Source organism: Mirounga angustirostris, unplaced genomic scaffold (genome assembly GCF_029215605.1).
Source record: "Mirounga angustirostris isolate CCGP_5_RB_7025 unplaced genomic scaffold, mMirAng1.0.hap1 SCAF_7, whole genome shotgun sequence".
NCBI lineage: Eukaryota > Metazoa > Chordata > Mammalia > Carnivora > Phocidae > Mirounga > Mirounga angustirostris.
Window position 1 is genome coordinate 74,737,256 of NW_026991715.1, and position 15,027 is coordinate 74,752,282.

The following is a 15,027-nucleotide window of genomic DNA, read 5'->3' on the forward strand; positions in this document are numbered from 1 at the left end:
CACCTGGATTAACATTCTCACCCCAATTCCTGCTTTTCCAAGCCCCTTAAAAAGTATTGTGTAGCTGAAATGACAGTGAGGCCTGGGGTCAGAAGCTGGTTAAGTCAGAAACAAGGCAGTGTCCAATTGCAAAGGCCAAGTCAGCTTATTTCTTCTTCCTCTCTTTGCATGCCACTGCTTCTACCACCAGCTTTTCAGGAGAAAAGGAGTACCAGGACTAACTCAATCTACCTGGGTCCACCCTCAGAAAGATGGAAGGACTTGGAAAAGTCTTCTCCCTTTCTCTTCTCTGCTTCTGTACAGAATGACCAGGCTCATTAATTTGCATGCACAGAGATGGAAAAATATAGTAATGACATTAATTGGCAACAGAAGTAGTTAGCAAAAAAATCCAGTGACTTCAGTACCTTTGACTATAAAAAGTAAAAAAAAAAAAAAAAAAAAAATCAAGAACCAAGTGGAGGGTTGGGAGAGAATTTTTGATCTCCTGTTTCTTGGAAGATACTGGTTTATAAATGTGAGGACTTTTGGAGTCAAAGTACTCCAACCTTAATCCCAAGTATGTCACACTAAGATGTAGGAGGCAGAAGTGAAGGTAGAAAAACAAAGATTCCCTTTGTGGGCCCTAGCCCAGAAGCCCACTGAGCACCAGAGCCTCTGGCACCTCACTCTCCCTGGGCATCATCCCTTCCCTCACCCACCTCTTCCCTGCCAAGTGTATATAGTGTCTTTCAATTTTGCTGTAATCAACTGTACAGTTTGCCTCTTGTTCCCCACCAGGTGGTTGGTGACTTAATGTCCCCAGAGATGAATCTACCTATCCTCTATGTGTCAGTCTTTCTCTGACGGAAAGCTGGCCTTCTCCTGCTGGCTTCTTCCTCTTCAGCCTGTGTGTTTTTCTCTTCACACCCCTGACCTACCTTCTTGACAGTGTCATTCCTTCCCATGCCCTCCCTTTGGAACTGGCAAGCTTATCTCTCCATCTTGCAGGACTGAAGTTACTCTCCACCGTCTGCCTCTGTCCTGCTTGCCTATCTGACTTCCCCCATATGGGTCTCCTACTCCATGCTGGTGCTGGTCTCTTCCCCGCAGGTGTACCTGTCTAGGAGCAGCTACTGACATACGCAGTTTTGTATTTTATCTTCTTGCATTCTTATTACTGGGTGCACACTGACTTTCCAGCCACAAATGAGACTCTTCTTTTTCCCTAGGATTTCACAGTTGTGTAGGAAGGCACCCCCCCCGACCCCCCCATGTACATACACTCCTCCCTCCCCTCCTAAATCTGTGTGTTTTCCACCATACACTTCTCTGATGGATAACACATGTGCCCTGAAGTGTACATCTACACAGCCACTCGATTCTGTGAGTGCCCTTCCGAGCAAGCTGACCTCTGTGAGTCTCTCCTGCTATTTACACCTATACTGAATTCATGTACTTCCCAAGCAGTGCACAACTGTGTGCCTCCCTCTGTGTGCACCTTTATGTAGGGGGCTTCTCTGAAGATGAGTCTCCCCTCACGCAGCTTCATAAGCTCCCACTGAACCAGGTTTCACACCTCTCTCACAGCTCTGCTTCCAAATCCGACTTCCTTCTATGCATTTAAAGTACCTGGCACTAGTGGGAGCTCAACAGATGTTAATTCTGTTCTCCACTTTTATCTGAATAACTATGTGAGTCTGCGTCTGGGTGTCCCTCTGGCCCTCTGTGCCTGTTTCAGTTAATTGAAGCATGTTTCATTGGTATGGACTGGACTGGGCTGTTTGTCAGTACGCCCTGTGGGTTTTCTTTCTTTCCTACTGTCCCTCCTCTCAGAGTAAATGTTACTTGTCTCTCATATGGTATATCCCTCTCTTTATACATCCATACACTGCATGTTGGTAAACAGCTTTCCCATGCACCCTGGGTTATGGCGTGTTTTCTCTGTCTCCCCACCCTCCGCTTTTTTATTTTTATTTTATTCCCCCAACGAGAAAATGGGTTTCTGGGTTTGTACTCCAACTGCGGCATGTGTGCGTCTATATGACTCTTAGCTGTACTTGAGTTGTGTGTGTGTATACACGGGTGTCTCTTCGGAACGGGGTGCTGGGTGCGGGACGGGGGTCTCTGCCCTGGACGCGTGTATCTTCCCCCATCCTCACCCTGGATCCACGTCCCTATCGCCGGGAGTTAGCCCGAGACACAGCGCGTCTTTTGGATACAAGGGAGCCTTTGCGAACCTTTCTCCTGCTCCCGGGTGAGCGCTGGGTGTGTGCACGGTGCACGGTGTTGGTCCCTCTCCGGGAAGGCGAAGCGCCAGTGTCCCCGAATTTCTGGGAATGCAAGGTGTCCCCCTACTTTACGTACGCGGAGCGTCGTGTCCCAGCCTTTGCGAGTACATGGTGTGCCCCCCAAGCGGTGTACCTGTGTCCCCAAGTCCCTGCGAGTACAAGGTGTGTCCCACCTCTACACGCGGAGCTGCTGTGTCCGAGTCTCTGCGGATCCGCGGTGCCTATGTGTTACCTCCCAAACGAGGACGGCTCATGCCCTCGGTACTCCGAGTTCGTTACTGGTACGCTGCACCCGCTCCCCCTCCGCCGTCACGGACAGCGTAGTCATCTCAATTTTCTCTCTAGTGCTCCCTTCCCTCCCTGGGACAGAAAACGCCAGGAAACCCGCGGGCGCCGTCGGAAAGTCCCACAGCGGCGGCGCAGCCCACCCAAGGCTGCGGCTGCCTCGGCCCTGCCACCAGGGGCCGCCCGCCTGCCCGCCTCCCAACGCCCCGGCGCCCGGCCGACCCGGGACGGCAGCGTCAGCGACCCTGCCCGGCCCTGCCCAGCCTAGCTGCCGCGGGCGCTGACGGCAGCTGAGGCGAGCCACTGCTCCGCGGCCCCGCGCCGGTTGTCCGGAGCCCCGGGTGGAGCCACCAGGAGGCGACGAGCGCCCTCTCCCTCCCGCAGCCCTTCCGGTTGGCCGGCTGGCCCGCTCACCTTGTGGCTCTGGTAGGTCTCGAGCGCCCGGATCGCCGTCTCGGTGAGCTTCACATGCAGTACGGTGATGTTGTCTTGTCCCAGACGCCCGCACGACAGCCCGTAGCGCTGCTCCTCCCGCAGGCCCGCCGCCCCCCCTGCCGCCATCTTAAACTCCCCGGGGTGCCGACGCCGACGCCGCTCGGGCTCTAGCCTCCACTGCGGCCGCGGCTGCTTGGGCTTCTGCAGCCGCCGCCACAGCTACGGCCATCCCGCTGCTGACGTACTGTCATATACTGCGCGCAGCCAGACCTCGGGCTGCCACCGCCGCCACCCGCCCCACCCTCTGGCCCCGCGCCCCGCCCCGGACTCGTCTCATTGGCCTCGTTCCCCTCGGGACGGCCTTCATTGGCCGCCCTACACTCTCACGGGGGCGGGGCCCAAAGTCGCTGGAGTTTTGCTCCCGGGACGGGACGTCCGAGGTGAGAGGCTGACGTAGAGGTGACGCGACAATTTAATCACATCTTACGTCACGTTTGGTCGTCTTGGCTCGGCGGCCGCGATTGGTCAGGCTGGCTTGGGGGATCCCTTGCTAATTGGGTGTCCAGGTTGCCTGGCCGGGTTACCTAGAGTCGGAGCCCCGCCCCTTGGGGGATAGCAGTGCAGAGACGGGAGAGTAGGGGAATCTCTTCCTGCCCCGGTGGTCCTTGAAGAGGAGGACCCCCCACCCCCGAAGTGTGACCAAGTAAGGATTTCGTCCCCCGACGGTTGCGGAAGCTTGTGGGACTTGGGTGTGCGTGTGAGGGAGGGCGAAGTAGGTGGAGTCACTGGAGAGCATCCTCTCAAAACTCAGTTTAGCGCTGGTGAACAGGTGAAATTGGGGAAAACGCCCTTCTTCGTCATTTCACCCTAACCTTGAAATTAGTGAGTCGACCCTAGGCTTTAGGAGTTGTGCTGGAATATGTGGAGAACCTTAGGTACAACACCATACCTAAAGCTTACGTGCTTTTGCTTGGTGGGCACAGTACTTTAGAAAATTGAGCTTCTAGGTCTTTCCCTCTTTATGCCCGGTTCTGATCCTAGGGGAACACATCCCGTCTCTCTGGAGCTCACCACTGGGAAAGGGTTGTGCCTTTTACGGAATTTGGAGTATCTCCTTTCAAAGGACCATTTAAGAGTAGAAGTGGAATTGACCTAAATTAAACATCCACACCTGTCATTCTTCGGTTCTGTTTGAGCTCTGCTCATTTTATTTGACATGGATGTGGGAAAACCTAGCTAGGGCTTAAGCTATTGGAGGCTAAGTAGAGGAGATGAGGGTGTGAGGGTGTGCGGAGGCCGTGCATACTTTCCATTCCTCGCAAGGCTCCGGGTGTAGGCGTGGCTAAAGTAGGGAGCCTAATCAAGAGCCCTCTTCAGGCTGTGTTTGGGTAGACTGACAGGCTTCCTGTCAGAGAGGATGAATTAACAGGGTGATCCAAAACACCAGATAAAAACAAACCATTGAAAGGATTGAAACCGTTAAAAGGCAGTGTAAAAAATCTACTTAAAAAAATTGAGACGCTTGTTATTTCCCTCAGATTGAAAACCTTGTTGCGTTTTATAGGAGGGATTCCCTGGAGAAATTGAAAGGCATTTAAACAGTATTTCCCATCCTTTCAAATTGGATAGGGCTGTGATTTTCCCGAAAGATCCAAGTGGGAGTTTTTCATGATTCATCCCACCCCATCACCCGAATTAATCCCTTCCCCAGCCTACAGGGTACACTGCCTCTTGATTCAGACCCGCAAGCGCTGGAAGTATCTAATATGAATTATAGAGCTACTTCTCTTTCCATAGAGTATGGGTTAAGTGAAAACATCTGTATTAACTGTTGGTTACATCACAGGAGAGCATTTTTAAAATTGACTTAATTTTAATCCACTAGAATTTGCTAGTTGTTAAGACATGATCAACACTTGTTAATTCAGTTTACTAAAGTGTAAATTATCTTGAATTCTTTGAATAGAGAAATTAAGGTAATCACAAAAAATAATTTTGTACGTGAATTATTCTTTTCTCATGTTGCTTTAATAGAGAAGGACTGACCACATATCTAAAACCTTAATTGTTTGCGGGGAGGGGGAGTCTGACCCAAACAAGTAGAACCTGTATCTCACTACTTTTCTTGTGAAAGTGGGTAAATTCCCACCCACATGTCATGTTGCTCTCCTGTTACTCAGAACTTCTGATGACACGGGGTGAGAGAGGTTCAAGGGGTGAGAGAGGATCAAGGGTGGTTTTCACTGTACTTTTCATATGTCTGACCTGCAGCAACTTAGTAGTAATTGATTTTCTTTTCTCAATTGTGGTAGGAAAATTTTTCTCATGTCCTATTTTAATGGGTAACATCATCTTTCACTGGGCAATATCTTATAGTGACTTATTGTTTGTTTATATTTTTCCCGTTTTGAGCTTTTCAACTAAGAAAGGAAGCAATAATCATGTACAAAGTAATATAGTAATTTAGTACTGTGTCTCTTCATTGCATAGTACACATTATGCCTACCTGAATTAGATGGGCAAGTTGTGATGCTGATAGGGGTAATTTGTTTGGAGGGATCTGATGAAAGTTGCTCTTTGGGAAGTTTATAGATATTTTCTGTATCGTTCAGAGTAAATAACAAATAATTATTGAATGCCAGTCAAGTGTAAAATGCTGTGGAGGATTTAAAAATTAAACTGTATAGTTTCTTATTTAAAGGAATTTTCTGTTTAAATATGGCAAATGAACCGATGCACTCCAAGCAAAGCAATTAGAGAATTAGAAAATGCTAGTTTGGGTGGTGGTGGTGATTAGCTCAAAAATTTAAAGAAAGGAGGTCTGGAGAGATTTTGAAGAGGTGGTGGAACTTGAACATCTCTGGAGGGCTGAGTAGATTCTAGATAAGTAGAGATGGTATAGATGGGGAGAGGCCAACTGAAAATGATCTTAATGATCATTCTAGCTGAACCTCTTCATTTTATGAGTGAATAAACTGAGACATTGTTCATTCAAAAGCAACCTGCCTAACCTATTACAACCAGGAGCGGTAGGTCTCAATCAGCTCTTCTAGTCACTATATACATTAAATAGCTCTTTGGAATTAATAACTGAGAAGAAATATGTCTTACATGATAATTCAGTGCAAGGAAAAGGCAAAATAGAAGTGAACTGATATAGGGCCTGCTCCATTTGTGATATCTACTGTACAAAATGGGCAAAGGACTGTGAACATCAAAGTCTTTGCTGGTTTTCAAAGGCGGAGCCACCCCTCGTTCCTGGTTGCCATGTATTTAATGACTACTTTTCACTTCTCCTTTGAAGCTGAGCTCTCTAGTTCAGATGCCTTTAGGGGCTATTAGGTACCCAAAATAAATGGAGTGGGCTACAGGGACTGAAGGTGCTAGACTGCGGTAAGCTGGAGGTGTCTTTAAAGTGTTTAGCAGTTTCTGGTCCATCTGACTGTTGCAAGGTGAACATGCAGGGGCCCAATGTTGTCCAGTCTTCTAATTTTTAAAGAAAGCTGGAAAGCACAGATTTTTATGTGAGCTTTCTGATTTTCATTTTTTGGCACCTACCTGAAATTTGCCATAAACATTTTGTGGACATTAAAAAAATTCTTTGGGCCTGAGTTAACCCACAGATTTCTAGTTTTTAGCCTCTGCTTTAGTGACTTCCAGTGCACGAAGCCATTCTGTCTTATACCTGTCTTAGTAGTTTTGTGAGTTTTTATTAAAGCTACCTATAAAAAATTTGTACTAATGTCTTAATGCATTGGCTTCTGTTAGGAAAAGAGAACACAGAACCTTACAAAGTTACAGCAGAGGAGCTCTCTGGAAATTTTTTTTCCATATGGAAATTCTTTCTTCTTGGAATTCTCTCCCTGATGCCTCCTGTCCCCACTGGGTTTGACCTTGTACCATTATACTTCTAGTTCTGTACAAAAAAAATCTTCTCCTCTCCTTAGACACAAGTGAAGTGGGAGCTTAATGGTTTTAAAAGAAATTCACTAAGTATTTATAGAGAATAAAAGTGAAATACCTACAAGAAGGACATAAATAGTTGTTGCCTAAACACAGATTTTAAGCTAAACAATTATTGTATCACATGTGATTATTTTTTACTCCACTCCATTTAAGTGTAAGAAATATCTCATTGTGTGACTTATCATGATAATCATCATTATTGCTAAATCTGGCTCTGAGCTCCCCATATCACTGGGTGGTAGAACAATAAATCCACAGGTGTTACAAAGGTCCCAGAATATATGGTGAAGACGGTCTGTTCTATGTCCATCACTGCTGGATAATCCATTGGAAGCTCAAGAATTTCCCTTTAGAAACAGTTTGTGATTGGGTGTAATCTAGATGGAAGGAACCAGATGACCTGATTTGAAACTGGGCTTATGTAAAAAACATACTGGTTTTATTTAGATTGTGTGTTTGTTTGGCAGTGTGGTTGACAGTGGCACCGATGGGGATTATGAGAAGGGAGGTTGAAACTCCCTAAGTACTGCTTGGCACAAAACATATATGGTGATAGTCCACATAATTTCCTGGAAGGTATAGCACGTCTGGGAACTCTGCTGAGACTGGCAGCTTTGGGTACCAAGTATAGCCTCCCTCTCCAGGTGTGTACTTTCTAGGGGAGCTGTAAGGACAGTGGGCTTAATTTGCACTCTTCCTGGAATTGGCAGCCTCTGCCCTTCCTAATCCTGGGGGAAACCATGCCGGCTCTAGACTTCTACCTCTACACCCTCTTAGTCTCTGAAGTCTTTTCTTCCTCTGAGGACAGTCTGGTTCTTTTAAAAAAATTGTGATGTGGGAGTAAGGAAAGTATCCCCCACCCACACTTTTATCCTCCCCTCCAGTTCACATACCTTCTTTACTCTTGGTGTGGAGCTGAGTAGAAAAGGCTAGGTGGGCAGAGTTTTCACTCATTCTTTCAGATGTATCAAAAACACAACTCTGGCTTCCGAAGATGGCAATATTCAGTATTCACTAATACCTCTTTGGCCTTCTTTCCCTCTTTGTTGCTTGCCTTTCCCTACTTGAAGAGCAATCTCGAGAAAGTTGTATATTCTTTAGAAGGGAAAGACTCAAGTTTGAATTCTTTTTTTTTTTTTTAAAGATTTTATTTATTTATTTGAGACAGAGAGAATGAGAGAGAGCACATGAGAGGGGGGAGGGTCAGAGGGAGAAGCAGACTCCCTGCCGAGCAGGGAGCCCGATGCGGGACTCGATCCAGGGACTCCAGGATCATGACCTGAGCCGAAGGCAGTCGCTTAACCAACTGAGCCAGTTAGCTCAGGCGCCACTCAGGTTTGAATTCTGTACACCAAGAAAGTTCTCTCCTTCCAAACTGATTGAGAAACATGTCCTGTCCATAGAATTGCATACTATAGTGACCAAAGTGTCCCTTTCTTGCACATAATAATTATTTTTATAGCTTTTCAGTGTAATGCAAGGTGCCCTGAAAGGCGTCAAATAAGATCTGAGAGGGGGAAGGGTACTAATGGTGACCTCTGTGTTGTTTTGTACTAAAAAAGAACACATGTATATCTGAATAAACTGAGGAGGAGGGAAGACCAGAGGAGACAAAACACCTCTTCAGCTTTCCACTTTTAAACATGCTAATAGTGAGCCAAATTCCATCAACATTAAGAATGATATTGATAATAATAGCTTATTCTTTTTTTAAAGATTTTATTTTTAAGTAATCTCTACACCCAGCGTGGAGCTTAAGTTCACAACCCCGAGATTAAGAGCTGCACCCTCCACTGACTGAGCCAGCCAGGCACCCCAATAATAACTTATTCTTGATGAAGCTTTGCAGCTTAAAAGCAACAAAGCTACATTGTCTCTTTGATTTTTCTTCCTACTCTCTGAGGTAGCCATTGTTTTATATTCATTTTACCTTTGAGGTAACTGAGACTCACAGAGACTGTGTATCACCCAGTTGGTAAGTGACAGAGCTTGGTCAGAACCTAAGATTTCCTTTTCCAAATCTAGCACTTCTATCTTTGAACATAGCTCTAACGTTTGAGGAATTATACAATAAAATTAATGAAGAGAAAATGGAGGACATCTGGGTGGCTCTGTCTTTTGAGCCTCAGGGTCATGAGATTGAGCGCCACACCAGCTCCATGCTCATTTTGGAGTCTGCTTGAGATTCTCTCTCTCCCTCCCCCTCTGCCCTACCCTCACTGGTGCACTCTCTCTCTCTCTAAAATAAATAAATAAAATCTTAAAAAATTAAAAAAAAAATAAAGAGAAAATGATTGGTTCTACCATTTTGAGCTGCTTGGGGGTTGGTTTTGTTGTTGATCTTGAAAGTAAGACTAAGTCATTTGAATCCCCTACCCCCCCAAAAAAACAAACATCATACATCCTATTAAATAGTAAGATGGCAAATAAAGTGATCAATTCATCTTTGGTTTATTATAGCTAGCATATTGACTTTACTGAGATTTATGAAAGCTATTTTATGTAAGCATAGATAATTTGTGATATATTGGAACCCTTGGCATAACAAACATGCATAGTGTGTGGATGCCCATTTGAAAATGCTCATATTATAATTTTAAATTATAAGGATTTACAGTTGTTATCTTTGCTTTTATTGCATATTGTTCCTATCTATGATTTATTTGATAATGAGTCTTTGTTGAAAAGCACAATCCCCAATAACATCACTGTTCCCATGGGAAAATGATACTTTATGACCCAGTTTCTAGAACATATTATGGCAAAAAGTGCAGAATAAATGTATCACACATGTGAACACAGAAGACTTTTGTGTGTCTACTTACAGAATTAGAATTGCAGCTGCCTTGATTCCATTTTGTTTTCAATCAAGTATCATATTTATCATCTTTGATCTTTTGATCCTTTATGGCCTACTATTTTGGGAGCTTTCACTGTTGTGTTGGATTTTGGAAATTTAAGAGTCAACATGACCCTTACAGGTTAAAACATTTATAACATTAGAAACAAAATAGGATAGTCTAATATAGAATGCAAGATATGAGGATAAGGGATATTAGATGAGAAGTACCATACAGGCACTAATTCAGTGGTGTAGGAAGTTCTGGATTGCTAGAACATATTCAGCTCAGGGTGCTGGGAAAAACTTCATGGGAGAGTTAGCTCTGGGACATCAAAGGTTTGTAGCTGTGATAATGAGAGTATTGAAACATTCTAAATTTAGGGATCCTAAGAGCACTGGTTTGCTATCACAAGGTGTTTTGGCAAAAGACTATAATCTGGTTTAACTGGCATATGGGACACGTGAAGGTGGTTGTAACAGAGTTAGAAAGATAGGTTGAAGACAGATTGTGAAGAGATCTTTCAATGTTGGATTAAGGAATATGGCCTTTTATCTGTGAGCAATGGGGAACCATTGGAGCCTTCTGACCAGGAAGTGACATACACTAATCCTCATGTTAGGGTTGTCTAGATGATAGCAGTATGGGTAATGGATTAGAATGGGGGAATACCGGAAAGAGGAAGCTGAATTAGGAGGTGAAAGGTAATGAGGCCTGTGCCAGCATATTGATAATGGGAACAGAGAAGAGGAGAAGGATATGAAAGACCTTCTGAAGGCAGAATTGACTGATCTGACAGCTTCATTTGGGTATGAGAGGTGAGTGAGCATGAAGAACCAAAAATAAGTACTAGCTTCAAGTTTGTTTGCTCCAAGATAGTATTGATATAAAAAGACATAAGGAAACCAAAAGGAGGAGCTGGTTTAGGTTAGAGGTGGTGGTACAATATATGAGTGAAAATGTTCAGGCATTTGGAAATGTGGGCCTTAGGCTTCAGAATCAATCCCATTGAAATAATCGTAGGAGTCACAGAGCTGGACAAGTTTTCTGAGGGAGGTTTTGAGGAAAGCGGAGGAGAAGCGAAAGAACTAGGGAGTTTACCCAAACCACACCCATCATAAGGGTTGTACACCTCTTTCCCATTGAGAATCGTGGCTATGGTGGGCCACTGTTACTGACAAAAGTATTTTATACCTGAGCTATGTATGTATCCCTATATATATTTCCAAGATTTTCCCAATAGTAACATCATTCTCAGTTACTTGCCTTTAAATGTATTTTGGAGTGGGAGAAAAAGGGGGTGGAAAATTAATAGTTGTTTCTTAGGCATTGCATTTATTCAGTGTACACCCATGAAGATGTGTTGACCTTGCACACTTTTTTCGTTGGATATGTTATGACAGAGAGTAGGTGTTGCAGGCAGTAATGGGGGAGCCTGAAGACACTTTGATCTGAAATGTACAGGAAACACAAGATAATTGGGGAGAGGATAAGCAGGGAGGCCAATGATCAGAGGTGACTCTATATCATTTGGAAGTTTGAAATAGGGTACCATCAGTGGAAATAATGAACAGTGTGAAGCTAAAGTGATAACGTGTAAAAAGAATTTAGTAAGAGATCATTGCTGTTGGTAGTAGCCACATACTCATTGAATAAATTTCACTGGGTGTACATTGGTACTTAAAGTGATAATGCCTCCCTTTAAGTTGTCGTAGCAAATTAATTTTAATGATAATTTATTAACAGAAATGTTTTTGGTTTGTGTTTGTGATCTTGAAAGCAGGGCCATTAAAACTGAGAATAAGGTGAGTTGCTCTCTGTTTCTGATTCTGTCCTTCTAATCTTTAGCTTGAAAAAATCACTTCTCTTATGTGTAAAATGATTTTAGGTGATTTAATTGCTCTGTATTTGAATTGTGATTTCTCTTCAATATTTCTCAATTGAGCCAACATAAAAAAAAATGTAAAAAGTGTAAGGTATAATATGATTTACCTGCCAAAGAGTATTAGTCTCTAACAGATATTCATATTTCTTAAAAACAAGAACTGTCCAGAATGTTAATGATTTGTTATAACTCTGACTCCTGGTGAAAATACCAGTACTGGAGTCAGCGGATTCTATGAAACTTCAATAGTATAGAAAGCCAAGCAGCATGATTTAGCTTTGTCAAATGTTGACAAATTGTGCACAGAGGAAGACATCTGTCCTATGTAATCTTGATTTGATCAGTATCTTTGCCTGAATTTTTTTTAGGTTCCTGAATCTTTAAAAAAAAAAAAAAGTTTTTATTTTGTGATTTTAAAGTTAACCTTTTTTTTTTTTTACATACTTGCTGTAAGCATATAGGTTTGAACAGATTGATTGATGTTATTTTTGAGTATTTGCCCAAACAGAAACATGCCATTGGAAATTTACTTTAAAAAAAGAAAATTTGGGGGCATCTGAGTGGCTCAGTTGGTTGTGTCTGCCTTCAACTCAGGTCATGATCTCAGGGACCTGGGATGGAGCCCCACATCATGCTCTCTACTCAGTGGGGAGTCTGCTCTTCTCTCTCCCTCTCAACTCTGCTCTCTCTCGCTCTCTCCCAAATTAAAAAAAAAACTTCAAAAAAATGGAAAATTTGCTGGTCTTTTTAGTTTGCAATGACAATTATTCCTGAAAGTTTACTGTAAAATATTCAAGTGTTAGCTCAGAACAAACTCTTTAAAATTTATTTTAATTTACATACAGTAAAATTTATTCTTTTTTTTATACATTTGACAAATAGGACAGTTCTGTCACCCCCAGAAAACTCCCTCCTCATACCTTTTTCCTTGACTCTTTTTTTAATTTTATTTTTTAATTAAAAAAATTTTTTTTAAAGATTTTATTTATTTGTCAGAGAGGGAGAGAGCACAGGCAGGGGGAGCAGCAGGCAGAAGGAGAAGCAGACTCCCCGCTGAGTGAGGAGCCCAAAGAGGACTCAATCCCAGGACCCTGGGATCATGACCTGAGCTGAAGGCAGACGCTTAACCTACTGAGCCACCCAGGCATCCCTCTCCTTGATGCTTAACTTCTAACAACCACTGATACGTTCTCTATCCCTATGGGTTTGCTTCTCTAGAATGTCATATACATGGAATCATACAGATGCAACCTTTTCACTGTGGCTTCGTTCACTTAGCATAATGCATTTGAGATTCATCCATGTTGTTGCATGTATCTGTAGTTTGTTCCTTTTTATTGCTGAATGATACTTCATTGTATGGATGCTCCACAGTATGTTTAGCCACCAATTGAAGAACACTTGTATTGTATCCAGTTTTTGGTGTTTCTGACTAAAACTGCTATAAACACTCACAAATGGTTTTTATATCAACATACGTCTTATTTCTTTTGGGCAAATACCTAAGAGTGAAATTAACTGCCTATAGGGAATGTACATTTTATGTTATAATAAACAGGTACGTTCCAGGCTCCAGAGTATGTATGAGCTTAGTTATATAGATAAATGAAGACTATCTTCCCAAAGTGTCAGTACCATTTTGCATTTGAGAGTTCAGGTTTCTCTACATACTAACCAGCACTTCATATTGTTAGTCTTTTTGTTTTTAATTTTAGTCATTCTACAGGGTGCATATTAATATCACATTGCAGTTTAATTTGAATTTCCCTAATAACTAATGACGTAGAGTATCTTCTCATGTGCTTGTTTGCCATCCTCCTATCTTCTTTGCTGAATTGTCTTTTCAGATTTTTGGTCCATTTTTAAAATCTGTTTGTTTTCATATTGTTGAGGTTGAAAATTCCTTATATAATCTGGATATAAGTTCTTTGTCAGATGTGATTTGCAAATATTTTGCTCTACTCTGTGGCATATTTTAAATTCTGTTATAGTGTCTTATGCAGAGAAAAATTTGTCTTTTTATAGGGCAAAAAAATATGTTTAATATTGACGAAGTCCAATTTATCAATTTCTTACGGATAGTGCTTTTAGTGTTATATCTAAGAACTCTGCCTAGCTAAAAGTCACAAAAATTTTTGCACGTGTTTTCCCTAAATGTTTTACAGTTTTACATTTCCATTCAAGTCTGTGGCCCATTTTGAGTTAATCTTGGTGCAAGATGTGAGGTATATATCTAGGTCCTTTTTTTTTTTTGCATATAGATGTGTGCAAAATATGGTCTTTTCTCCATTGCCTTTGCATCTATGTCAAAATTAATTGATCGTAATATTTATGTGATTATATTTCTGGACTCTCTATTCTTTATTGATCTATATGTCTATCCTTTCGCAGATATCATATGATGTCATTATTGCAGCTTTATAGTAGAATTAACTTTCAGACATCTCTGCTAGAGAGAAACAAGTTCTCTGCAGCACACTAGTCAAATTCCTTTGCAATTTTCTTCCAAGCAAATGAATCACTTCTCAACAATTTTAATGTTTTCTATCTTTATTCAGTTTATATATTGATTATAAATTCAGAATAGGCTATAGTCATACTTCTTATATCCCTTCCCTGGATAGAAAAGATCCCTGTGGACTATGGCATTCAGTTAGGGCTTTCTCCACATCACAATCAAAACGCAAAAATTTGGGGCGCCTGGGTGGCTCAGTCAGTTAAGTGTCCGACTCTTGATTTCAGCTCAGGTCATGATCTCAGGGTCCAAAGATCAAGCCCCACATTAAGATTCTTTCTCTCCATCTCCTGCCCCTCCCCACCTTCTCTCTCTCTCTCTAAAATAAATAAATAAATAAAGCAAAAATTTTCAAAAGCATCATTTTCTAAGCTCTCCATCTGAAGAAGTTCCCTGATGGGCTTCCCCTTCTTTTACAGGCCCCACTACCTAGCCTGAGCTGCCTGGACTAACACCCATTGACATCCAGCTTCCTGTCTGGTGGAGTGGCAGTTGGGGGAAACCAGCTGTTATGATTCATCCCATTTAAGATTTCTGCTTTTTGAGAGGTGACACTAATAGAGCCAGGCTGAATGGTGTCTGATTGGGAGAATTTTATGAAAGAGTTTGATTTCTAGTGACTCAGCAATTGAACTTTTTATTTTTTAACAGGTACGTTCCAGGCTCCAGAGTATGTATGAGCGTAGTTATATAGGTAAATGTTGTTTTCATCAAGTGTTTGTACTGGCTGTTATTTCTTCCTGAAAAACAAACAGATATGGAAACTTCTGTAAAAAAGGTTCTTGTATTACCAATTCTTTAATAGTTTTACAGCTTTTAGATTTCTTATAT

At 42.4% G+C, this 15,027-nt stretch overlaps 1 protein-coding gene and 1 long non-coding RNA gene across 8 annotated transcripts in view; one reads left to right on the forward strand and one right to left on the reverse strand.

The window, feature by feature from the left end:
* ELL2 (elongation factor for RNA polymerase II 2) overlaps window positions 1-3,265 on the reverse strand; it is an 80,442-nt gene extending 77,177 nt beyond the window's left edge. For 3 of the 7 annotated variants that reach the window (XR_010413156.1, XM_064596395.1, XM_064596394.1), the window contains exon 1: window positions 2,970-3,264. Coding sequence is in view for 5 of the 7 variants with exons in the window: in XM_064596395.1 (XP_064452465.1) it covers window positions 2,970-3,116 (147 nt within the window). In the remaining 2 variants the exon portion in view is untranslated. Of the gene's footprint in view, window positions 1-2,969 lie in introns of all 7 variants that reach the window. The other 4 variants (XR_010413155.1, XM_064596397.1, XM_064596396.1 and 1 more) reach the window with 3 other exon arrangements.
* Window positions 3,266-3,316: 51 nt separating this feature from the next.
* The window catches only part of LOC123860274 (uncharacterized), a 352,027-nt gene continuing 340,316 nt past the window's right edge, over window positions 3,317-15,027 (forward strand). The window contains exon 1 of the long non-coding RNA XR_010413163.1: window positions 3,317-3,693. This is a non-coding gene — a long non-coding RNA (uncharacterized LOC123860274). The remainder of the gene's footprint in view (window positions 3,694-15,027) is intronic.